This window comes from Vigna angularis, chromosome 3, assembly GCF_016808095.1.
Source record: "Vigna angularis cultivar LongXiaoDou No.4 chromosome 3, ASM1680809v1, whole genome shotgun sequence".
In the NCBI taxonomy this organism is placed as follows: Eukaryota; Viridiplantae; Streptophyta; class Magnoliopsida; order Fabales; family Fabaceae; genus Vigna; species Vigna angularis.
The window spans coordinates 7,733,239-7,760,940 of record NC_068972.1 but is presented as its reverse complement, the minus strand read 5'-3'; the positions used below and the strand labels follow the sequence as shown (position 1 = coordinate 7,760,940).

Below are 27,702 nucleotides of genomic sequence, written 5' to 3'. Positions count from 1 at the left end.
CCTTAAATGTTTAACTTCTTCAACGAAGCCTTATGTTCAGGATTTTACTATCACGGATGGGTTCAGGTCTGCTCTAAGGAAGTTATGTAGAAGATATATTGTGCGTATGATGATTAAGATGAAGTGTATTGTATACATGCCAATGAGAAGCTCTTGTTCAGATTTTAAAATTTATTACAACTCAAGTACGTATGTATATATAACTAGGAACATTAGAGAACGGTTCCCTACCACGTTAGATCATCCAGAAACAAGGGTTACGCATTATTCATGGTCATAACATATACAACAAAGAAGACCCGGTTACATTTCTATGAATTCTTGGGCCACATTTTCCACGACGGAACTCAAGAAGGCCTTGCTGTTGGCATTCCTCACGGAGCAGTTGGCACGAATCTCCCCTTGATTTCCCGTGAGCACACTGAGCTGACCCATCTTGAGCATGGCGAACACAAACTTCTCAAAGAAGAGACTCTGGTTCACGGCAAAGCTGGTGACAATGCCTCTGGTCCTCTTATCGGTGTAGAGGTCTTGGTCGGAGGTGAAGAGGCCCTGTCGGTTCATGAGGTCAACGTAGTATTTGTTGTCGAAGGTATTGGGGGATCGAATGTCCAAGACTGTGGTGTTGTCGGTGGTGTTGGTGGGGCAAGTGAGTCTGAGGTTTTTGCCAAAGGTTTTGTCCATGACAGGGTCCTGTGTAGGGTAGAGTCTGTTGTTGAAAGAGCTGCAGTGACTTATGCCTATGGTGTGGCCACCAGAGAGGGATACCACATCGGTGGGGTCGAGGTTTTTGGTGGCGAGGGAGTTTAGGATGGTGGTGGTGTTGCTTGAGGGTGGTGGAAGGTTGTCTAATGTCACCTGTCTAGAGGCAAAGGTTAACCCATCTCTCCTTCCCAAGGGAATCTCATAGTCTGGTCCCCCTGACTGTCATTCATAATAAAGATACAATTTTTATACATTATCAATCCACAAAACCAGAAAGAAGGCTTTTGCTTTATAAAAGAAAGTGTCAAATGAAGAAAAGGTAAAAACAAAATATTGACCATTGTTTAAGGGTATGGTTGGATTGACTCACTGAACATCCTTTTATGTATTTTGTTTTCCATGAATATGAATGGTTCCATTTTCTTCAACATGTATTAGTATAACTAGTTGTAACCAATTTGCTGACTTTCTTCTATGTATTATGATGTACAAAAAGAAGAAGCAAGTATTGAATAAAACATGCGTACTTATTTCTTCAGTATTCAAATGACACTCCCTTAATTGTTTAAAGTAGTATATTTAAAGAATGACAATTATTTTAAAATAAAAATATGTATATTATTTTTGTTTGTGTACGTTTTAACGATAAAAGATATAATGGTATTTTAAATATCTGCTCCTTTTTAAGTACCTTTTTTTTTCAAATTGGAAGGAAAGGATTATATAGTAAGGGACCTTGATTTTTTTTTTCTCTTAAACCTCATGTATTAAATGAGGGATTTATTCTTTTATATGTGCGTATTTTTTCTGATGTTGTTTGTCATGTCCTTTTCTCGTATTAAACGTGTTTTTCTCGTATCAAACAAAAGTTATTTTGAAATATTTTCTTATGTGTTTTTTTTATCTTATGTTTATTTCATTTAAATCTAATGATAAAATGATTAATTTTGGGAAGAACAAAAAGTGTTTAGTTTCATATTTGGAAAATACGTAACCTTCATCACTCCCTCAATTTTCTTTGATAAAGATAAAGTCACATACGACAATGACCAAGACATATTTTTCTAATTTTATAATAATGATTTTAAAAGTTATGTTTAGCATATTTTTCGATAATAACTAATACACAATCTCTGAATAATATTGAAAAGAAAAAAAGTTAGTTTGAGACTGTTTTTTCTTCCATTTGACAACTGTGTTATTATTAAATTAGTATAATAAAATTAAATTTAAATGAAATTATTGAATAAAAAATGATTATATAGAATTGTTAAGAAAAAGTAAGAGAATAAAAAGAGTGTGAAAACATGAAGTCTATCCAAAATAATGGTACTTACAAGGAAAACAGCATCACGTGCAGCGAGGGCAGTGATGTCTGAACATGAGACGACTCTTCCACAGCTCTTCTCTAACAGACCACGAATCCTTTCGATGATCCTAAAAGCTTCAGCTCTCAAAGTCAAGTTTGGTGGCGCATCTTTCTCACTCGGCCCACTTGCAGATCCATCCAATAAAACTGACCCATCACATCCCTACATCAAACGCATTTCTCACCATGATTTTTGTACACCCAAATCGATGAATGTTTCATAACAGCTAAATGTGGATTAATTGTTATCAAATTCTTTCTTCCAAAAATGTTTAGTGCCCACGAGTACCAAGTGTTTGTGTTTATGTTTGTGGAGTGTGCTTTTTCACCGTTATTCATTCTGTAAACTAGTGTTTGATTAATTACCTGAACAAAGCAGTCATGGAAGTGAAGGCGAAGCAAGCCAGCAGCTTGAGCAATGTCGCTCTGGAAGACCTTTTTGAGCTCAGTTCTAACTATGGATTTAAGCGTAGGGCAAGTTTTGGAATAGAAGGTATATGATAGACCTCTGACAGTAGGAGGCCTGGCTTGTGCCTCACACACTTTAATAACTGAAACAGAAAGAATGATAGAGAGGAGAAGAAAGCTGAAAATAGCATTCTTATTAGAAGAAATAGAAGCCATGATCAAAAGTAGAAAGGTAATGGGTTCAGATGTAGCAAGGGATGTATAGTATTTATAGAGAATTAGTGAGTCTGAAGAATGGACCACTGCGTGAATGTGAATAATAAATGGAGTTTTGCAGATTATGAGGATTCTCAGCAGCCGTGTGGTTGGTTCAAGGACGTCTCCAGAGGAAACAAAAGGTTAGACAATGACGAGGCAAGTGGATGAGATTATATTACAATGAATAGAAGCTATATTGACGATCTCCTCCGTTCAATTTTCTTTCACATAATAAATTGATTTTTAAAAATTTAAGTAATATATTTTACATTTATTTGACAATAAAATGGTATGAAAAAATTTATAATTTTTCAAAAAAATTAAATTAAAATATATATATATATCAAATAAATATAAAAAATTTATGGATATTAAAATATATATTTTTTCTAAAATTTATCTACTTTTAATATTAGTTTTTCTTAGCTGTCTAAACTTGAAGGCTCCCTCGACTGTTCCTACTACTCAACAGGGCACGTGTACAATTCAACTTTGACGGCCATCAATATGTTTCAAATTATTCTTTTTCAGTCAGTTTTGTTCCAAATTGATTAAAATACACGAATCCAGTAATATCATCTTTACCTCCATTTATTTATTTTTTCTCCTTGAAAGTAAAAAATTAAGCTGAAAATTAACCATTTTATTCAGTTTATTTTCAATAGCTAATAATTTTGGAAAAGTAATAAAGCTTTTATATAAAAAAAAATACCTATAGGAGTTTTCAAACCTTACGCAAAGCTTAGTAGTTTTATATCCATTTCAATCTCATCAATATATAACTTGTGCTGCTTTTTATAACTTTATTGTACTATTTCTTTTATATCTATATTTTGCTCTTTTGGTATATTTTCTATGTAGTCCCATACGCCTTCTTGAAACATGTTTCAAAATTGCTTTATTTATTACTTTACTATTTTTTAATGTTTTATTTTGATAAAAATTATGTAAAATTAAACAACAATATAAATCAAGATGGTCTTTTCAGCATTGATAATTAATATTTTAATTTATTTTATTCATGTTATTGTATTAATCAAATAAATTAGTTTACCATTAAACTGTTTTTTTTTTTAAATTAACTATGTGATTTTAACGTTTTATATTTGTTTGTATCGTTAAAGCATAATTATGTCATTTGTGTTAACCTTTATCCAAGAAATATACACAAAAGGATAAGACTGTAAGGCCCATGGGTCAACTTTATTTGAAACCTAAAATTGAAGTTAGGTAGAAAAAAATATATTTGCTCAAAGTATTACATAAATGTTTTTTATACGATGACAACTCTTAAATACCTTTATTAATAAACTAAATATTAAAGATGACAATATTTAAGTCATTGTTTTTATTATAGTTTAGGTGTTTTGTTATAATTTTCATTCTTGTTTTAATATTCCTTTAATAAAATATCACAATAAAAAAACACTAGTGAAAAAAAGGCTTTTAAAGTCTGTTATTTAGAGCTTTTAATGTTTGATCTTACACTGACGTTTTGTTGGGAGACGTCAATGTAGACGTCAGATAGTACAGGTCAGACGTCTATATAGACGTCGAATTGTGGGGCAGCTCACGTTTAATGTCCTCGACATATGTCAATGTAGACGTCAGATAGTACAGGTCAGACGTCTATATAGACGTCGGATTGTGGGGCAGCTGACGTTTAATGTCCTCGACGAATCTTGGTTTTGTAATCCATTAGACGTCTGCATGTGCACCGTTCAAAAACACATTGGAGGGAAATGGAGGAGTGCACCGTTCAAAAACGCAAGAATCACCGGCCAAAAACGCTCAAAATCGTCGGCCAAAGACACGCGCAAAACTACACCAAAACGCAACGAAAACGCATTATAATCAGTTCAAATGGAAGATAATTCATCAAAGAGTAATGTAATCGGAGTAAAACTAATTTTAAACGATGCAAAATAGAGAAAACGAACTTCAAAAGCTTGAACACTGAGTGTGCGTAACTGTTGTCTCGTGTAATAGCAGACATTTTAGAAGTCGGCCCCCCTCCTAGCTGACGTCTAAATGACTTTAGAAGTCGGACCTCCTCCTAGCTGACATCTAAAGGGTTTAAAATATAATTTTAGTGGACACATTTGGCGTCCGGGTTAGGAGGGACTGATGTCTAAATAAGACTTTAAATGTCGGCGTGGCGGGATTGAACGTTTAAATGATAACTTTTGGAATTCTGACTACCTCATTGGCATCCAATGGTGGGCCCCAAAGTTTAAATAGGTCTTAGACTCGGATATCCTGAACTCGGACGTATAAAGCCAATAAAATATTAACGTCTATTCTTGGCGTCCAATTGTAGGGTCCGACGTGTCTTATTTTTTAGACGTCGAGAAACCCCCAACCAACTTCTAAATGGTGATTTTAATTACAACAATGTCACCAATCATTTTTTACATTAGATATTTGATGGTCAGACGTCTAAAGATTAACGTTAAAGAGTTTTTCTGCACTAGTGAAAAATGATTAATCTTAATTACTTAATCACATAATTTTCCTTCAATTTTCATTTAAAAAAAACTAAACTTTTATTACAGTGATCATATAAGTTTTACACGGTAAAAAGAAAAAGCGTATGACATTATCTTTAATTGATTAAAATTAATTACACTATACAGGGGACATGAAAGTTTGTTACATTTACTTGATAGAAAGTCATATAACAAAAGTAAATGTTGGACTTGAGGGCATGATTGAGATCATTGGATAGAAGTTTGGGTCATTGAATTTGAAATAAAGTTAACAGACATTATACGTCAATGCATGAATATATTATATAAATGGAAATTATAATTTGAGATTTAATATAATAATCAATATTGATAATTTTAAAATTTATATAAATATTAAAATTATCTATATTATTGTATAAGAGGATTTTCGCTTTTGGCGTATACATTTTATTTTTTTAAAATTAAAATAATTATTTTACCCTCTTTTTCTAAAATTTAACCTTTTTTTAACTAAAATAAATATTTACAATAAAATAATTATCTAAAATAATAAAATTACCAATAATAAAATTATAAAATTATTTAAATTTAATTTTATAATTAAATTAATAACTTTATTACTTTTTGTTATCATAAAAAAAATAAACTCATACATTCAACACAAGAATAAAGCCAAGATTAAAGTAAAAGTGTGTTAAAAATAATTAGATGAGAAACTCAAACCATGACTTATATAAATAAAAATAATTTTAAATCTTAAGAGACTTCATTGAATATCTAGAAACTTAATTTTTATTCCCTTTAAATTGTAAGTAATCTGGTGTAAAATAGACGAAAAAAACTAATCAAATAATTTATCAAATGATTAAATTAGTAAAAAGACTTTTTTTTTCAGATTTTTATTCACTCTCTATCTTGTCTTGTGTAAGTCATATTGTAAACATTAAATTTTAAACTCTCTATGTGTCTATTGAAATATCGTAAGACTATATTAAATTTTATTATTTACATAGTTAGCTCAACTATAAGCATTTGGCTTCCGTTAGTTTTAGGATGTTTATTTACTTTAAAAGTATTTGCCTATTTGTAAATAATAAATATAGTTATAGAAATATGATTTTAAAATGTTTCATGTATCCAGTTTGAATGTTCCATATACCTATGGAAAGAGGGAAAAAAATTACAATCCTATATTGCATTCATTGACATAAAGAAAATTAACTTTCTATTAGTCTAGACTTACAAATGAAAACACATTATTTCTTCTAAGCAAACATCAAACATGTCTAACTATTTGACATGTTATATATTTCTTTATAATTTAATTTATTTTAGTATTTTAATTTTTCTTAAATCTTATTTTTACTTAATATTTTACTAATTATCCAAACGAGTGTTAACACAAATAAACATTTATTTATCTTTTTGTTTATATGGAAACTAGAGTGATCTTTTCAATTTTACATTGTTTATTCAAAATTGTGAAAAAGAAAAAGAACTTATTTGCCGATTCTCTTCTATTTATTAAAACCTATTACTCAAAATAATAACTCTCATCTAAATGTTATTAAGTTCTAAAAATATTATAAAAAAAACATCTTAACAATTAAAAATGAAAAGAACTAGAAATATTTATTTTAATTTCCTTCTTTCACGTTCTCCGTTAATATTCAATAAGACATGTTCAAATATACTGAAAACAAGAACAAAATTCTAAAACAAATAACTAAACAAGAAAATAAGCGAAAATTTATGTGTTTCGGGTAAGGTATCGAAGTCCCTTACTCAAAATACTCCAAGCTGTCTTGAACATGAGATAGACTTTCTGATAGTCCTCTTTTATCAAATATGCGTTGTTCGTCTCTCTCTTTCATGTGAGAAAGAGTGCATGTCAAAAACACTCTAATTAAGTAATTTTGCATAAAGATAATCCTCTTTTATTAAAGATACTTTGTTCGTCTCTCTCTTCCATGTGAGAGAGAGTACATATCGAAAACACTTGGAGTAAGTGATTTTGCATAATAATTTTCTAATAAAAATTAATAATTATCGTTAATTACCTTATATTCTTTTTAGTTTATAAATATTATATTAAGTTTGATCCATTTATTATCCGTTAAATAATTATTATTTTCATTAACTATCTATTAATAATTGTCATTGCTCAGCTTAACTTTTATACTGATGAATATTTTTTCATAGTTAACCTCTCGATCCATGACTAATATGATGTCATATTCTTGTAATGGTTGAAGATTTCAAAGAGACACAGAAAAATGCATCGTACGTTGTAAAAACTAAATTATTAAAATTTTATTGCCTATATCATCTTTCTATTTTCATTTATTATAATAATAATAATAATATTTTCCTCGCCTTATATAAGCTAACGCCGCGGAGGATATACTCATTAGAAAACAAAAATTTAAGACATTTCATTTAATTGATATTATTTTTTATTGTTTATTTTTTTCTCCTTTTCACCTTATTAAATCCAACGTGGCAAAATAAGACTTTTAAATTTTATTTTTCATTTTGAGGTTGAATGGGTTGGTTTTATATTAAGAAAAGTGTGATTTTTGAAGGGATGAGAGTATAAAGGGTTTAAAACTGGTAATCAGAATACGAAGTGATAAGAAAAGGTGAGGAAGTGAAGATTGAAAGAAAGTAAGGATTACACATTGCAGAAACGGTCATTAATTTATTAAATTAAGAAACAAACATTCCTTAATGTGACATGTGACCGCGTAAATCCACAGCTTCTTCCACCACGGAGGTTACCACCAAACCCTCCTTCCTCTTGTTGGCAACGGAGCACTTGGCGCGAACCTGTCCTTGATTCCCCGTCAACACATCCAACTGGCTCAACTTCACCACCGCATCGGCAAAGCTATTGAAAAACACTTTCTCATTGGAAGCAAAGGAGTTCACAATCCCTTTTGTCCTCGAGTCGCTAAACAGGTCCTGGTCCGAGGTGAACAGGCCCTGCCTGTTCGCTAGGTTCACGTAGTATTTGTTGTCGAAAACGTTAGGGGTTCGCACGTCCAGCACCGCCGTGTTCGGAGACTGCGCGCTCGGACACGTATTGCTCAGGTTCTTCGCCAAGGACGGGTCGATTGGTGTCTCCGTCTGGTTGATTCGACTGAAGAATGTGGAGCAGTGGGCCCGCCCGAATGTGTGCGCACCGGAGAGCGCCACCACGTCGGTGGCGCTGAAATTTCTGGCGGCGAACGTTTCGAGGAGCTTGCCGGTTCTGGACGACGGCGCTGGAAGGTTTCTTGTGCCGTTTATGCTGAAGGTTAGACCGTCCTTTCTTCCCAGTGGCACTGCAAATTTTGGACCTCCAGACTAAAACCAAAGTGAAAAGAAAAAAAGAAAAAAATCATCAAGAGAATGCTAATCATTCTTATACATATAAACAACACTCATTAATTCTTTCATTAAATAGTTAATATTCTTAATAATATAGAGAGTAATGATTAAAAGAATTAATATTTTTTTATTAAAGTGGTGTGGTTCATTGTACCGACCAATGAAAAAGAGAAGTATTGTCGTAGTCATTCTAGTAGAGAATAATTACACCCCTTCTTTTTAGGTCATAGTGCTATGATGATGATCACTTACAGGATGACTTGGTCAAGAGAAGAAATTATTTTACACAATTTCTTTCATTTTACTTTTGTGGAATATTTTTAAATGGGAGAAAAAATACATCTTTGTACAAGTTTCTGTACTAATATTTATAAAAATAAATCAAAATTAGTTTAGGAGTAAATTAATTCTAAATTCTTTAGAGTTTTTTAAAACTAAAAATTTATTTAAAAGTAATTCTGAAATTTTCTTTCTTTAATTCCAGTTTCTATACTTTATTTTCTTTGTGTGTTTTGAAGGATGTTAGGAAGTTTTTGTTGAGTTTACACTAAAGAAAATGTTTAAAAAATTTATATTACTCTTTATTTAAAATCTTAAAATAACGAGTTAATAGATTTTTTATCTTTATATTTTATTTTACTTTTTCGTTTTTATCTCAACAGTTTTGTTGGTGATTTTAGTTTAGAGATAAAAAGATATATTAGAAGATGCATGAAACGAATTAATAAGTTTACCAGAGAAACAGCATCACGTGCTGCTAGAACAACGAGGTCAGCGCAAGAGACAACTCTTCCACACTGTTTGTGAACAAGAGATCGAAGGTCTTCAATAGTCTGCAACGCCTCTGGCCTTATCCCTATGTTTGCCGGTTGATCCTTTTCATTAGGACTTCCATCCAACAATATCGACCCATCACAGCCCTTCACCAACATCATCAAAATTTCAAAATATGTAAAAAGCATCCATGCATATAATATTAAATATCATCCATGCTAATACATATATATTAGTTAAATACCTGAACAAAGCAGTCATGGAAGAAGATCCTGAGTAAGGCAGGTGCTTGACCATTGTCTTGTTTGAAGACCTTCTGGAGATGGCTTCCGACTATCCTTTCAAGCCTGGGACAGTTCTTGAAATAGTAGTTCCATGATAGTCCTTTCACAATTGGAGGCCTTTCAAGTGCTTCAGAGGAAGCAAAAAGTAAGGAAGAAAGCAATAACAAAATGCAGAAGGACGTGTTGGTAGCAATGCCACTAACACTAGCCATCATTCTTTTGGTTAAATCATACTTCAAATTATAACATCTATCCACTTATTTATAGGACTGGGAGCCTTCTTCCCACTCAATCAGAGACTGGCACGTTCATGCCTCCCACTTTGTTTCATCACATGTGAATTGTCATCATTTTTTCAGAAATATTAAATCAAAACCTGATATAAAATATAAATACACACGTACGGAACAAATAATAGAGATGACCGACTCTCTATATAGGTTTCAATGATTTGTATATTTTCAGCATACACAATAAACTTTTTAATTAAAAAACATTAGCTTTGTATAAAAATATAAACAACAACTTTTTATAGATGTTTTTTTTATATTATTAATTTACTTTATTAGCCAATTCATTTGCTTAATAATTTATTTTAAAATTCTTCTATAAAATTACATTCAGTAAACGATAAATTTAGTCTCTGAAAAAACTACTTAAAAGGTGAATTACGAAATAAGACATTGAATTAGTTCAAATTAATGGTCACTGGCAACGGATCGGCTCGGATACCCGCAACCCGACCCGATAAAAAAAAAATTCACCCACTATTCGATTCGTTACCCGCACGGATACCCGCTTAAAAAATATTTGCGGATATTTTAAAATCTGTGAATATCCGTGATATCCGCGGATACCTACAAATATTTTAAAAATATATATTTTAATAAATTATTAAAATAATTTAAATAGAATTACAAAAATATATAAAATATAATATAAACTAAATTAAATTTAAATTTAAATTCAATTTTAATTAAATTTAATCTTGTAAAATATAAATTAATGTTAATTTTAATTAAATTTAACTTAATAAAATATAAATTAAATTTTTATTTTTATTTTTTTGCGGGTAGCGGGTAACGGGTATCCGCGGGTACGGATAGTATAATACCCACACCCAACCTGTTTATAAGCGGGTATTAAAATATCCACTACCCACAGATTGCGGGTAGGAAATATTCATCACGAATTTTATCCGCGAATATCCGCGGGCGCGGATTTTTGTGTCATCCCTAGTCACTGGGGATTTAGACAGTACACAAAAAAATAAATATAATTACTAAAATAAAACATTAAAACATACGCACCCTGCCGTTTTGGTAAATAGAACTGATATTTAAGAGTATGATTCGAGTGGTGGTAAGTTTTCTTCTTCTTTTTTAAGAAACGACTTTTAAAATATAATTTTTTTTTATTAATTTAGGATTAAGTTGGTTCTTAATTTAATTTAGAATTTATAGGTCTATTTTAAAAGCTAAAAATGTAGTTTTTTTTATGAAAAATATGTTTAGTTTTGTTTGTATAACTGATGTTTGTTCTTAAAAGTATATTTGGTTAGAAAGAAAAAATAATAATTATTGGGATCAAATTCATTTTATCTTTATAGTTACGTGAATATGTGATTTTATTTTATATATACATTTAATTACATATTTAGTCGTTTAATGTTTCGAAACTAAACCATCATCATCTACTATTTAGAGATATATTATATATGTTTTGTGAAAAGATTGCTGTAGTTACTCACCTATTCATCTATGATAATATAAATGTTAAATAAAAGTTATAATGAAATATATTATTTTTTTGTTGTCAACAATTTAACAACATATATTAATATAAAATCGTACACTGACATAATTATAATATTGTATAAAGGTGGATTACGCTAAATTAGATTAAAAAATAATATAAAATTGCATTTTAAATTTAAATCACTTCATTTCAAACTACTTCTATAACATTTATTTCCAACCAATTTTAAGAATATTCCGTCAAATACTACAACATTCAATTTGGAATGATAATGGGTCGAGTAATGATAATGGGTGGAGTTGAGTATCGATAATGTTTATCTACAATCTAACTACCTGTATCCGACCCGCAAAATAAAAATTTTACATGTAATTCATTCATCATCCGCATCGATAATCGTTTGAAAAAAATTCGCAGATTTTTTAAACTATGGGTATCTACGGACACCCACATATATTAAAAATATATATTTTATACATTTTTAAAATAAATTTAAATAAAATTACAAAAAATATATAAAATTTAATATAAATAAAAAAATATAAATATAAATTAAATTTGAATTATATTTAATCCAATAAAATATAAATTAATTTTATTTTAAATTAAATTGAATTAAATAAAATATAAATTAAATTATTACTTTTATTTTTTGCAGGTAACGACACCACAGATCAAATAGTACAATACCTATATCCGACCTATTTATAAGCGGATATTAAAATACTCGTTACCTGTAATCCTAGATAATAAACATTCACGGATAGCAACTATCCGTTGTGAATTTTATCCACAAATATCCGCAGAGACGGATTTTTTTTGCCATCCTTATATTCAACTATCAATTATGTTTTAAAAAATCAATATTAAAATCATATTAATGTTTACTTGTATTTTTCCTTTATGAATATTTATAATATTTAGTGATCGGTGAAGAAAGAAATTTGATGGGGTGCAGAAAAAGCCTCCAAATTGCCCTTTTGCACAGCCCAACCCAGTCCACCTCTCAAATTTATCTATCCTTTTAGTACAAAAAAAACAAACAAACTGGACAAAAAATACTATCTGCTATACACTTTATGTGACAACATGTTGAGACAATCATTTTCATAGTCTTTAAAAACATAATTGGATTTAAAAAAAAAAGATAAAAAGGAAAAGGAAAATGTAGAAATAAATAATAAAATAATGGTTACAATTTATAATTTTTACAAAGTATATATTTATACCTTAGAAACTTTGATCCATAAATTAAGTTTTTTCATCTACCCTAGATATTCGGATTGTGTATTCTTTAAGGACTTTAACTTATCACAGAATAAGTTTTTCTTTTTTTTTTCTTCGACTTGGAGGTTGTGTACTCTAAATATATATATATATATATATATATATATATATATATATATATATATATATATATATATATATATATATATATATATATATATATATATATATATATATATATATATATATATATATATATATATATATATATATATATATATATATATATATTATAGGCAGTGTAAATAAAATAAAATTTTCATTTTAATTTTTTAATTATGAAATATGAAAGTAAAAAATAATTTTTGAATTACATACTTTTAAAATAAAAAATGGTTAAAAAATATACATTTGAAAATTTTATTTTGATTTTCAAACTATATAATGTGAAAGTGTTTTTCTTTTAATTTCTTTTAAATATAAGCTTTTTGGTGTATTGGACTCGAGCCTTGATGCATTTGTTTCTGTTGACGGAATTAACATTTTTTACTGTTGATACAGAAAGTACAAAAAATATAAATAGAGTAAATACACAATTTAAAAAGTTTTTTTTTTTTTAATTTCTATGGGATGTTGGAGAGATTTAGAAAAAGTAGATATATAATAGATGGGTAAAATCATACTCCATTATATATAGTTAATAGTTTATCATAATTTCGTTTTTAAATAAATTATTAACATAATAATATATAATTAATTTCTTATCTACTATTTTGTTATTTTCTCTGAGAAGTGATGCGTATAAAGAAAAGAAGAGTTGAATGGTAGAGTTTTGAGTAGATAAATAAGTAGGGAATCAATAAAGTGGGAGAACAGTTTTTTGGAATACTTGAATTGACCATTTACTGTGAGAGGGAGAGAACAATCTCAAATAGAAACGAAAACTCTGATCAACATTTCAACTGTTTCCATCGTTTTATAATAAACACATGTAAGAATATGGTGACGAACTATATAAAAATTGTAGGCGCGAATGACACGGTCTCATGTATTCGTATAAGTCGCCTAAATATCAAAATCAAATTATAAAAAATAACATACCATTATAATGATTTCTGATTTTAAATATTATGTTCCTGTCTTTGTCATTATGACTCACAAGTGCTACCGATACAAAATAATATTAAATTTAACATATTTGAGCCAACCAAACTTTATAATAAATAATGTTTTGTTTACTTTGAAATTTGTGTTGTGTGTATTACATACGGAAGAAATAGATAAAAAGAATTGGATAAGTAATAATAATCATAATAATTAAATAGGTTTTGAGTTTTAACAAATTTAGTCTTAAAAATTTAAAAATAAATAAATATAATATTTTTATTTATTTATGTGAAATAATTGTAATGTTTTAAATTATTTTTAAGTTGATATTTCAATTACTTATACCCGTTAATACATTTTACTTGTCAGTAACAGATTAATATATAAAAAAATTGATATTGTTGGGTTAAAAATTGTTATATTTACTATTTTTTAAATTTGAAAATTAAAATGTATTAAAATTTGGATAAAGACAAATTTAAAAAATATTTAAATTAGTTATTATATGATGTAGCTAAAACTAATTACTTTCATTATGTCACTGAAAAAAATGAAAGATTGAACCATATTACAAAATTTTTAAAGAAAATAGTTAAACTCTCTATCCTATATAATACACCCATCAATATGAACATGGTATAACTTGGAGAGATTTACTATTTGTGATAAAGAAAAAGAGAGTTGAGAATGTTCGTGATTTGTGTGGATTTGTGAGTGAGAATTTGAGAGATGATGGTTAAAACCAATCCCTCCTTAGTGGAGAGGATTCAGAGGGATGAGAAATAAAACTACAAAAATAACCCTTAATAATAATAATTATTATAATAATAGTAATAATATAATTGTTTTCATGTTAAAAATTAATTTTAATATTTTTTTCTTATAATAATTTTTACAATTATACATAATATTAACAATTACAATTTTATATTACTTTTATACTATTAAGGGTATTTTGGTAATCTTCAATATTTATCAATTATTATTTTTTATTTGTCACATCGGTCAAATTCTATACTCATCTTCACACACTTTACTTCCAAATTCACTCATGCTCACCTCCAAATCCCTTCAAACAAACAACAATCAATTCACTCTCAATTCTTCTTAACTTCATCTACTCATTCTCCCTCAAATCAATCATCTACAGTGATCACACCCTTAGTGTGATGAAATAAAAAAAATAAGAAAAGTGGAAGAACAGGAATTTTTTAAAATTAAAAAAAAAATTGTATATAATTCTATAACTTATTTTATTGTAAATAAATATATTTCTGAATGTGCAAACAATAATTATTTTTATTAATCTTTAATTTTATAAAAATAAGTGACATATAGTATATATTGACAGGTCAAGTAATCAAAACTAACATACCAATATGTAGATTGATCAATCTACTTGATTGTCAATCTCAAACACTTGACGACTAACGCAATTAACTAGTCTAAAAGAAACATAATACAAATCAATTAATTAATTTGTATTATGACATGATTGGACCGTAATGAAGTCAATAGTAAGTAAAAGTTCATTACAAACTGTATAAATTGGAGGTCCAAATAAGATAATTTTTACATTAATTATTGTATTTAATATATTCTTACGTTCAAACACCTACTTAGTATTGAAGCACGTTACACAAGTACTACTCGAGTTATTCAGGATGAACGAAACACACTTAATAATAAACAAATTGAAGATAAGAGTGACAAGAAGACCAAACCATCAAGTGGTTCAAAGTACTTAAACGATTATGCAGAAATACAAATAATATAAATAAGAGGTCCAAGTAAAGTACTACTTGAGCACTTTAATACAAATTTAACACATTCGATAACAAACAAATTGGAGAGAGGAATATATATATATATATATATATATATATATATATATATATATATATATATATATATATATATATATATATTTGGAGACTTTATGTGTTAAAACTTTTATAACATATACCATCAATATTTGAATTGTTATTATTCCAATCCAAAGTTTTTCAAAACTCTAAATTGAAGCATTCGTGAGTAGTCCTCAATATGAGGATATATGTGGAGATCTTAGTCTAGTTAACGGGAAACACATTTTTTATTGCTTGGTATCTAAGGGTGTCATGTACTTTTCTTCAAGTCATCTCATGTTATGATATAAATCGTCTAAGTTTTGTAGGACGGATTCATACTTCACACAATTATGTTTGTTTTAGGTCATGAAATATAAAGGGCTTAAACATTCAACCGATGATAAATATCAATATCCAATAGAAATAAGATTTTTAGATGACACTCAACAAACTAATTGTTCTACACTTTAGTTAAAATTTATCTTAATTTAGAATCATTTTTTGTATAATGTTCATGTAGTATTGAATACATGAATGAAAAATTCATTTCAAAAGGAAATCTTTATGATAAAAAAGGAAGTTAAGTCCACTGTTTCACTTGATTAAAAACATTAGCTAACTCTCCATCCTTTTCGCTCAAACAAAAATGTAACCTCTTAAAGCGAAAATCACCTTACTGCAACACTTTTGAAAATTTTCACTTAAATGAGAGTGTCTTATTATAAATCTTTTAAAGAGTTGAAGAGAAAAAGAGAGGGAAGGGAGCCATAAATCAACTAGAAATGGAGGGGTTCAAATTCAATTTATCCTCACTTGCATATTATACTTTATATGACACTCGTGACTAGTTTATTTATTTATTTTATTGAGATTAAATGTAATGAACTTATTTATTCAATGTTATTGGGTTAACTTTGTTCCTAGTGTTAAGGTGAGTTGATCACTCATCTTTTTTATTTTTGGTATAGATCCAAGTTGGAAACCATGTTCTAAATCTAAGCTAAATAAAATCATCTAATAACTTTGAATGGTAGAAAAAAATTTGAACTGATTCGTTGAACTGGTTTTGAACTTAAAATATTGGTGTACTAGTTATACAACCAGGCATGAGAGGAATCGAAAATCTTCAATATTATTCAAATTTTGGTTGAGGTGAAATCTACAAACACAATGAAATCAATATAATAAATAAAATAATCACAAAAAAAAGGGAATGATAATCTCTAAAATGGTAAAAAAAAGAAGACACTGGAAGCTTGAACAGAAGATGTATGATTATAAGGTAAATAATGTTTTAGTAAAACAAGTAGAGGTAGATTTAACGGGGGTGAGTGTAGTTGGAGTAGTAGGTATTTACATGATTATGGTGGGATGAAAAGTTTGAGAGGCGTGGAATCCAACCATTCTACAACTTCTGGCATTGATGGTCTTTCCTTCTGCAATTGACTGGTGCACTCACAAGCGATGCGCACATACTCCCTCACACTTTCCTCAATCAACCCTTCTCTTGAAATATTCACATCAACCATCTCCATCTCCGCATTTTGCTCCTTCATCTTCCTCGCCCACTGGACCATCCCAATGTCACTCTGGCCCAATTTCATTGGCAAATTGGGCCGGTGACTCGACATCGTCTCGATCATCAAAATCCCAAAACTATACACATCCACCTTCGGGTTCGCCACATTCGACCCTTCAATGTACTCGGGCGGCATGTACCCCATAGTGCCGGCGAACTGCGTCGAAACGTGGGAGTGCGTTTTATCCATCCTGCGGGCAAGCCCAAAATCAGCGATGTGGGCCTGAAACTTGGAGTCCAGCAAGATGTTGCTGGCCTTTATGTCGCGATGAATGACGGGCTTCTCGAGCCCGTGGAGGTAGGAAAGCCCATGGGCCACGCCGCGTATGATGTTGACTCGAGTTTCCCAGGACAGGGGGGAGCGGGAGAGATCGGGCTCGTGGAGCCACTGATCGAGGTTTCCCTTTTCGATGAATTCATAGACGAGTAAGCGTTCCGGGCCGGAGGCCCAGTACCCGAGGATTCTGACGATGTTTGGGTGGTTAAGTTTGCTTAGGGTTTCCATCTCCGCCCGGAACTCGCGGAAACCCTGGAAGGCGTCAGGAGAGAGCTTCTTGACGGCGACGAGGGCGTTGGTGGAGAGGCGGGCCTTGTAGACGAGGCCGAAGCTGCCGTCGCCGACGATGAGGTGCGGAGAGAAGTTTTCGGTGGCGACGGCGAGCTCTTCCCACGTGATCTTGATGAGGTTGGGGTCGGAGGACCAGCTGGCGTCGACAACGGCTAGAGAAAAAGAGGCATCGCGGGCGGGGGCGGGTCGAGTTGATCTCTGAATGGCGCGGGTGCGGGCTTTGGAGGAGTTGCGGTACTGCTGGCAGAGGATGATGACGCCGGCGAGGAGAAGCGTGACGACGAAGAAGCTACCTATGGCAGCGACGATGGCTTGGAAAGCGTGGTCCATGGGAGGGGTGGAATGATTGATTGACTGAGAGAGAGAGAGAGAGAGAGAGAGAGAGAGATGAATGGTTAAGGGAGAGGGAATGGAAAATGGAAAGGAAGTGTGATAGTGATTTCGTGGAAATGCTGATGGGAGACCAGTCAACGGATTTGCTTAACTCATGAACTCCATTTTAACCCCACTTTTCTTTTGCTTTTTCCTCCCTCTGCTGTGAATTTTGGCTCTTGTTGACTTCAGAGGTTCATTATTAGTGGCTCTGTTGACCTTAGAGAGGGAAGGAGAAGGGTTTCGCACATCAAATGGCTGTCTTTTCAGCTTCAATATCTATACTCTGTTATTATGCCACAGTTTTGAATTATGTTTCTTCATCTATAATCGTCAAATGAACTTCTTCACCCATTATCTGCACTTACTTCTCCTACTAGCATTTCTTTTTTCTTGTTTTTTTTAACAAAACAAATCAAGAGCTTTCCTTGATGATTGAAAATCTGGTTTCGTATTCATGCTAAATTGTGATTTCACATGTTTATCCCAACGGGGTTGGTGGGATTGTTGCATTGGGATTGGAACCATTCAAACTCCAAGTGAAATCTATTACATTACTTTTTTACAATTAAAATTCTGTTTTTCTTATATTAAATATATTTTTAATTTTTAAATTTTGATTCAAAATTAAAATTTGTTATTTTGTTTTAATTGTAACATAAACTTTAATAAGTTTTGGATTTTAAATTTTGAAAATAAATATTTTTAATTTTGTTACGTTAATTTTTTTTACTCATTTGACATCTAAAAAAATATTATGATTTGATTAAAAAAATTGTATTAATTTATTTTTATAGTTAAAAGTTAAAATATATTAAAATTTCGAACGTATAACAAATTATAATTTATCACCAAATTTTCATATACAAAAATATATTCAGTCCTATAATTTAATTTAAATACACTAATATTTACAACGTCCCAATCATTTATTAACATGGAAGTTCCTCATGCACATACTGAAAACAAGTGACATAAAACAACAGTAAAGAGAAAAAATAGAATAGCATCCTTCCGCTTAAAAGGACATTTATGTTGCAATGGGTAGTCATGAGGAGACGAAATAACTTCATTCTCCTTTCATTTCACATGGTCAAAATGTCTGAGACTACTTTCCAGTTACAGAGACTTCACAAGAAATATCGTACTTTTTTCAGAAGTATGATTTTTTTTTATTTGATACTATAAATGGTATGTAAATATTCTCCGAAATTTCAATTGAATATACCCCTAAAATTGTAATTCTTATTTTATTTTATTTCTTTGATTTCACCTCTGATTGCTTTTTATTTCCACCAGTGCAAAAAATTTATAATTCCGCTTTAGTTAATTTCAATTTGTACCACCATTATTTCATTTTTCTTCCCTCACTATATCAAAGACTATCTAGACAAGGTATTTTAGAAATAAAAAGAAAGGTATTTTAGTATAATGAGAAGGTCAATATATATATATATATATATATATATATATATATATATATATATATATAACACATCAGAGAAATTTATCATTTTATATTTTTTGTCTTAGTAACTCTCGGTGTCTGTAGCTAATAGGAGGAATATCCACGATGAATATGCGATACCAATGGATTAACAATTCGCTCTATTTGAACCAGTCAATCAGACAGGGATGTCTGGCAAGTAATTAATGAAGTTATCATTGATTTGGTCTCTATGAGAAGATTACATCCATGCTAAAATAATTCTTCTTATTAACAGGCGACCAACGAACATACCATTTGTATTACATTTTTCCAATGCAACCTATAGTTTATTCCATGTATTTTCATTTCCACAAAAAAAGAAAAATAGAGGGGAAAATTAGGCAAAAATAACAAATAAATATTGAAAAGATCTATTCATCGAGTCTTAGATTCTCAACTTAACGAATTTTAAAAAGAAGTACCCCCCAAATTTGCCCACACATTAAGTGACGTTGAAAATTACAGATGGGAAAAAATGAAATGAGAATTTCAACCTGTCAAGAACTTAATTTCGTTTTCATTATCTACTTCAGTAGGTTTTGCTTGTCCAGGTGCCCTTTGCGCAGTGCAAGCAACATTTTTCACAATTGACGAGTAGAGATCAAACTCAGCCTTCAATTTTAGGCAGCAAGCCTGTATCCACTTCTCTGCGACAGTGGTGGATACACTGTCTTGGCTATCCCTCTCGTGTTCCTCAATAGCAGGCCGTATTTCATCGTATAAGGAATCAAGAGTAGATGTAGCATCATCCTTTCTTTTCTGCATGGAGACACCTTTAAATAAGAGATGAATGATTGAGTGATAATAAAGCATTTACTATGACGCACAAAACCCCTACTCCAATTCACATCTAAACTATGCCCAACAATTTGATTATTTTCGTCTCGATGTTGACATTGATATCCTTTTGTAATTTCTTACATTAGCATTAAGCAGTGATGGTAAGAAGAGATGTGCATTAAGCAGTAATTGCAGGATGAAGAGATTTGGAGGGGGTTGGGACCAGAGGAAAAGGAATTCCTCAATATGAAACCAAAGGATTTTACTTCTTTGAAGCAAGAGTGCAGAGTTCAAAGGAAGAATTCATTTACCATTTAGTAGAATCGAAGAGCTTATAAACTTACTAATTTCGAATGAAAAACAAATGCACTTTTACTTTCTCACTTGACATTCTTGATTAGTGTGAACTATATTAAAATCAGTAACAAATACGATTTAGGTGATCTGCAACCGCACAATATAAAGTGATAGGATTGGGGTTTGCCACCAAATTAAACAACTTTTACGATTTCAAAGTTACAAAATCATGCACAGCCACCCCCTAGATAAACTCTTCGAGGCTTCCAGCTAAGTTCAAAGACATTTACTTTTCTCTAAATGATAAATCTAGATTATGAACTAGTCATTTAAAACAAAGGATCCTCCAGATCCAATCACGAATCTCATAACTACATTACTAAAGATATCTTTGCAAGAGGACGTACCTGAGATTAAGTCCCCACTAATGACAACATTAAGAGCCAAGGTTATAATGTTCAGTAATCAGCAACAACAAAATCTAACGAAAATGTACCTCAGAATTTAAAATCTCCTCTTGTGCTTCCTTGGATGCTAGGAGGCCAGCAGCAAACTTGGCATCAATTTTCTTCTCTACGAGATTTTTAAACCTTCCACCATTATATGCCCTTGATCTTTTGGTAGAAATGGACCTAGGTCCAATGTGATAGTTTCTGCCTGCAGCATTACCTCGGATTCGTGATATCATTGCATTCTTTTGTGAAAGCGTCTGTTCAGTATCGTGGGTGTACAAGTGCATATCCTCATCTGCTACTTCAGTCTTAATCTTTTTGACATCTAAATCTTTCATCTGAACTGAATCAAGGGACTGAACATTGAAACCAGTGGACTCAGATAGTTGCTCAGCTTTAAGCATCACATCTAAAGAGGATTCAGTTCGTCCATTAACATTTGACACTGGTTCATCCTCTGCAGAATCATATACAGGAATTTTCTCAACAGAGTACCTGTAACCAAAAACATCAACAAGAAAATCATGCACCAAATCACCATGAGAAAAAGGAATGAAAGGAACGGTGTAAATAAATTTAGCATTCTTTTTAGTTGTGTATTAAAACTTACAATGTAGATATGTTGTACATAAATACAATAAATATCAGGAAAAAGAGTTGTTAATCTTAATCAGGCATTTTAGAATTATTAATCAGGTATTTTAGAGATAATTAAATTTTGTTCATTGAAAAGTTATAATGCTCACATTTCTTGCTCTGATACAATAAAATAAAAGTTCAATGGCTACTTTACACTGTGGTCTGTGACCGAAAAAGTGTAAAACTGTTTTCCATTTTTCCATTGTCGATGTATATCTATTTTCTTTAAAAATAAATATCGGGAGAAAAAGTTTATTTCAATAAGGAGAAGAAAAGAATCTTCTAAATTAGGTTAATAAGTGAAAGTAAAAAAAATAGTCATTTTCTTCGGTTTTGTATATTAAAAATGAAATGATTTAATATTTTAATCTCTAAAAAAAATGTTTTTGGAATTAATCTATTTGACTTTTTTATTTGTATTTGCAAAGAAATACAAGTCGCTCACCTTTTCTCCTGATAGATGCACCGGTGAGAGAATAAAACACGGTACTTTATTTTTAAGGTTAAATATAAGGGGGGAGGGGGGGATCACAACAGAAATTATAGAGGGGCTAATCACAAAATAACCAATATTATCAAATAGTAAAAACATTTATCCCTAAAATTATAATGTTTAATGCAATATATATATATATATATATATAATGACAATTCATGACATAACTTTTAACTTTGTTCCAAAATTAAAATGTATGAAAATGTAATGACTGGATTTTCAAGATTTCCATGTGCTATTGTAACCTGGTTGATGATGGTAGTTTGTTTCCCCATAGTAAGAAAGCAAAATTTTGAAACAATGACAGTAGTTTCAGGGGATAGGTAAACAATACTAAATCATTTTATGTTTGATTATTACAGTGGTCAGCAGATTCCTAAAAGAGAAGATGAAAGCTGTTATTTAGAGAGGAATGAATCGTAACGAAAGAACACATCAACAATTACCTATCATCATCATCTTCCCATAGATAAGTATCCTCCTGCTCATAGTTTTCCCAACATTAGGAAAAATAGTGATTAAAAATGAATAATAATAATAATAATGATAATAATAATAATAATAATAATAATAATAATAAAGGAAAATTAAGAAAAAGAAAGGAATAAAGCTAGCTATTTCCAATTATTAAAAAAAGTGCTTCCCCCGATTAAATGATTTTCAGCGCGTGCATTCCACTAGATCAAAACTGATACAACAACAATCAAGCCCTTTACCAGTAAGTCAGGCTGGTTACATGGATCAATCAAAGAAAGCCTTTGTTTCAAGGTATTAAAAAGGACTCCTAAGAAAGTGAACTAGTGAATACCAAATTACCATGTTTGGTACAAGTTTATAATAAATTTTCTCAGGAATTATTGATTCTTAGTAATGAGATGTTCATGTTTCCCTTGGTGATGAAAATATTCTCACAGGAACATAAGTTATATAAGTTTCTTCCACTTTCATTTTTTCAACTTTTTATTGAATAAATTTATTTACCATAAAATTACTAAATGTCAACCAAACATTTTAATGGAAATTTTGTTCTTGAACATAGTATTCATGAGAATGTGATTCCTGGATATAAAACATAATACCTAGAAACAATTGCTCCTATGTTCAATAGGCAACCTATAGACCTTTAAATTCCTCCCAAAAACCTCTTATAATTTTTGGGCTTCCCTCTGCCCCAAGCACTAAGGCTACCCTCAATGTGATCTACTCTCCTAATTCAGACCTTTAGTGATCATCACTACACATGCCCAAACCACCTATGGCAAGATTCTACCATGTTTTCTGCAATGGATCAAAACTGATAATCAAATTGAACAGAAGAGCTCGTCTCTTTAATAAAGCCTCCATTAACACATTTTCCATATTATTTAGGTTTTATAATAAATCGTCTACACTACAATAAAAAAACATCTAACCATCATCTTTCAAACTATCAGCGGGACTTAAAAGCTCATAATCTACAAGACTACAACAATCACGCCTTGCAAAGTATACAAAAGGATTCATCCAAGCACTTCATTTTTGTAGGGTTAAAACTACCTATATAAAGCTTACCTGAAAACCACGAGATTTTGCTCCAAGGAACCCTGAACATTTGAGTGCACCACATAGGCAACGAACCTTTGCACCTCCAAACCATTCAAAATTATAATCATAAGCTAATTCAGTTCCAATAGGAATATCATGTTTTGCAAATATTCCAACTCTTATTTCCCCCAACACATTCCATTTTCTCGTCTCACAATTCGGTTGACTGCAAACTTAAAAGTATTCATTTGATATCAAACCTTGGGCAAGGGAAACAAAGGAGAACAAGAAAAAGCGCCTACTAAATTTTGCATACTAGCAGGTTCGATTTACTTAATCTTCGTATTTTTGTATATAGTGATTACCAGGAATGATTTATAAATCTAGCAAGGCTTCCTTTCCTGGTTGCATCAATAGATTCAGATGCATTAAGGCAAATGATAAATGCGTCTTTAAGGCCTGCAAAAAGCAAACAAGTTTTTAAAAAACGTACAGTCAAATACCAGACAAACAGAAGCATTGAATTTATTGGCATTTTACCTTGATCTTCATAAGCCTGAGATCTACGTTTGGCTTCCTTCCATGATATAACTTCTCCACAGTATTCGATGACAAATTGTCCTGCCTATATGAAATATGTTAATTGAAGTGTGGCACTGCTGAACTAAAGGAATGACTACATGATAAGCCATTCCCATAAAATATAAAATGCATTGAAATTCATCAGGTTTTTGCAAGAAAGTTTCCCTTTTTTCCTTTTGCTAATTTCATTGCAATATATTATATCATATGATTACCTTAAGATCCTCATCAGCCAAAAGACCCCATCCACGGCCTTCAGTTTTAAACAACTTTGTTTTAGCATATTCACACTTCTGAAATTTCTGTAACCAAGACATATGGAGCATGAATATAGTAATTGATATTGGCCTCGTCCAAAATAAATTCAAAGGTTCAAAAACATTCTAGAAGGGTATTCTTGAGCACCACTGAGAAGTTCATAAAATGAAAGGGAAAAAAAACAGAATATAAGTAAGCAATAATTAGGTCAAGTTCCCTCAAACACAGGTTGGGAGATAAAAAGGAATTAACTTCTCATGATTCAACCCTAGCTACCAGCAGGGTAGTTATAGTAAAACAAAAAAATGTATCTTTAAATTTTTGTGACCAACAGATGAATAATATATATATATATATATATATATATATATATATATATATATATATATATATATATATATATAACCGTATACAGAGCTAAACATGAATTCACCTGATTTTTGCACAAGATATCACAAGGGCAATAACCAAGGGTGCATTCTGTGCTGGTTAAAACATTCAAGCAGCTATCCCCGCATGCACTGTCAGTGTCATCAGCATCATATTTGCATTCACATATAGCAATATCCTCCTCCTTCTGTTTTTTGTGCCTGGAAAGAAATGAAGTGAAAGGTAAACAACTCAATAAAACTTTTGATGCTTAATCCAGAAGTCCAATACAAAATATTCATCAGATTTTGCATTTAAGATTGGATTGATAGTAAGGGGTACAATGGGCTTTATAACCTAGGCTATGTGTAGATGATGGTGAGGAATGTAATTAGTTAGTAAACCAGTATTTGTTTTTTTTTAAAAGATGTAATCCAATTATAATGACACCAACTCTTTTCCTAGCCAGGTTTACATCTTTAGAATTACTGTCCTTACTAAGTTTTCTACACATTCAGATACTGGGAAGGATGTCCACTATTCCTTGGATGGGCTGCTTAATCTTACTAACTCTTGTTTGTCCGGTAACCCCTTCCATTATGCTCCCTCTCCAGTTCTCCACGGGTACTGTCTCAAAGGAAATGGACAGCTTCATCTTACAAAATCTAGTCATCAGGAGACAGCCAGAGAGATGATACTTGAAATTGAGACTAAGTGTCTATTTAGATAAACTTATTTACAATCACTTATAGGAGACACAAATAAAAAGGAAAATGAAATACTTGATATCTTCAACAGCTAAAACTAACTTATACATAACTAAAATATTAGGTTTTGGAGAAACTAATATGAGGAAACTTGTACAAATTAGTTTGGCATAAGCTAGTTTTAACTTTTACAGAAACTTACGTAATTTATTTCTTTTTTTCTTCTCATATAAGTATTTGTGAAAAAAGAAATCATCCAAACAAACTCTATCAAACTTCCAACTATGTCAAATGGCTGATAAATAAGGACAACAAAAGAAACACCAATAACCATAATAGAAAGTTCAAATGAATGAAATCATACGAGACTCTAAATTACTACCAAAACAAAATTCAGCATTGCTAAATTGTTCAATAGATTTTTGTATGATAACTTCATAAAAACAACCCGATCAAGATGCATGTTTTGTGTTAATAGAATTATAGTGAGACAGCATTAAGCAATAAGTAGTCAATCAAGTTCAAGAATGCACGGGTATGAATTGAATTTCAACAATACATGGGGTGTGGATTCAATTTCATAATAAGAAGCAGTTTCCATCAAAATATGCTATGCTATGATCATAAAGAATTGGACTTATTAACAAAGACGAGGATGAGGGAGCGATAAAAAAAACACCATAATGGAAATACTGTATAAGAAACTACTAACCTTCGCATGAAAAACTCATTCTGATTTATATGTATGTACTGAGGCAACTCTTCAGTAAAAGGATCCTTCAAAGTAACAATGTCCTTATTAATTGACTGAAAACACACACTAACATGAACAATATTGTTTTTTAATAAAATAATAATATAAAAATGCAAAAGGTAAGACAAGGGGGAAGGAAGTAACGTAAAAAACTAAAATAAAGAAGAAAAAATTACCATCTACGCAAAGATTGTAGTGGTAACCTGTGAAATTGGAAAACATACATAATTTTAGGGATAGCTTATCAACTAGCAAATTAATCGGAACTTCTAGTAACAAAAGTAAATGTAATAACTCATTCAAAATGGAAATGTAGAAAAACAACCACAACTTTGTACTCAATTTACTGATCACTATGGGAGGATCAAGTTCATTTTTTCTATATTTAAAATATATATATATATATATATATATATATATATATATATATATATAAAATCTAATTTGTTAAAAATTTCCTTCAACAAGATAAGAAGTGAGAACAAACATATATCGCTACTTTCCACCATTAAAGACATGGGTTAGAAATAGCGCTTTACCCATTCAAGCAATCCCAATAGATGTTTTCCTTATAAACTATTTAAACCCACAGTTTCACGACTTCTCAATTGCAAGAGTGTGAATCTACTGAAAAAACACAATGTCATAACAAATTTCTCTGGGCATAATATAGAGATATTATTCCAGTTTTTGGCCCTTCCTTTTACTTGTCTTCATTTTTTCATTTTAATTGGGTGCTATCCCTATCACAATTAAACTTAATGTATAGGGACACGAGGTAGTTGAAGGCAACCTAACCTACCGAGTCACAATTTCACAAGTCCAGAGCCGCTACTAAGAATAAGCTTGAACTGTTAGAACAATAGATAATTTAAATAGAATTTCCTAAACCCTAAAACTTAGAGGGGATAAAACGAGACATCGAAAACAATGGTAAGGCTAAATTCGCCTCCCAAATTAAGAATTTAACATAATCAAAAAATTGAACTCAACATCATTGCAGAAGAGAAAAAAAAAACGGTGAGAGTGAAACCTGAGCGACAAAAGGGAAACGCAATGATCAAGGAACCAACTCTGAATGTGCTTATCGGTTTCCAATGTAAATAGAAGATCTGCGTCGGCAACGGTGGGTTTCCATAAACGGTGCAGGCCAAATACAGATATAATGACGCCAAAGATGGCCCTGGCTTTGGACTCACAGGAACGGAAGAGTTACCGAAACTCAACTCATCAAAGGTTTTTTCAAGGAAATA

At 30.9% G+C, this 27,702-nt stretch overlaps 4 protein-coding genes across 7 annotated transcripts; all 4 read right to left on the bottom strand.

Annotated features, from left to right (window-relative positions):
* Nucleotides 1–134: 134 nt before the first annotated feature.
* Nucleotides 135–2,714, bottom strand: LOC108324140 (peroxidase 12-like). The gene is made up of 3 exons (NM_001329814.1): nt 2,441–2,714; nt 2,043–2,237; nt 135–924 (listed from the first exon to the last, which is right to left on the bottom strand). The coding sequence occupies exons 1-3, from the start codon at nt 2,696–2,698 to the stop codon at nt 304–306; spliced, it is 1,074 nt and encodes a 357-aa protein (NP_001316743.1). The 5' UTR covers nt 2,699–2,714; the 3' UTR covers nt 135–303.
* A 5,127-nt stretch (nt 2,715–7,841) lies between these two features.
* On the bottom strand, nt 7,842–9,888 carry LOC108325084 (peroxidase 12). Its single transcript, XM_017558088.2, has 3 exons — nt 9,602–9,888; nt 9,318–9,503; nt 7,842–8,559 (listed from the first exon to the last, which is right to left on the bottom strand). The coding sequence occupies exons 1-3, from the start codon at nt 9,854–9,856 to the stop codon at nt 7,939–7,941; spliced, it is 1,062 nt and encodes a 353-aa protein (XP_017413577.1). The 5' UTR covers nt 9,857–9,888; the 3' UTR covers nt 7,842–7,938.
* Nucleotides 9,889–16,839: 6,951 nt separating this feature from the next.
* On the bottom strand, nt 16,840–18,461 carry LOC108324970 (phytosulfokine receptor 2). The gene has a single exon (XM_017557932.2). It carries the CDS (start codon nt 18,058–18,060, stop codon nt 16,945–16,947), a length of 1,116 nt encoding a protein of 371 aa, XP_017413421.1. The 5' UTR covers nt 18,061–18,461; the 3' UTR covers nt 16,840–16,944.
* A 1,478-nt stretch (nt 18,462–19,939) lies between these two features.
* LOC108326350 (histone-lysine N-methyltransferase ASHH1) lies at nt 19,940–27,702 on the bottom strand. 4 transcript variants are annotated; one of them, XM_017559811.2, is made up of 11 exons: nt 27,483–27,702; nt 26,626–26,652; nt 26,408–26,502; nt 25,053–25,209; nt 24,577–24,663; nt 24,320–24,404; nt 24,145–24,238; nt 23,807–24,005; nt 22,702–22,736; nt 21,165–21,615; nt 19,940–20,364 (listed from the first exon to the last, which is right to left on the bottom strand). In XM_017559811.2, the coding sequence occupies exons 2-11, from the start codon at nt 26,626–26,628 to the stop codon at nt 20,212–20,214; spliced, it is 1,359 nt and encodes a 452-aa protein (XP_017415300.1). In that variant the 5' UTR covers nt 26,629–26,652; nt 27,483–27,702; the 3' UTR covers nt 19,940–20,211. The 4 variants fall into 4 exon arrangements, with proteins under 4 accessions (XP_017415300.1, XP_017415297.1, XP_017415298.1 ...); XM_017559808.2 differs by having other exon boundaries at nt 19,940–20,350; XM_017559809.2 differs by having other exon boundaries at nt 19,940–20,350; nt 26,408–26,472.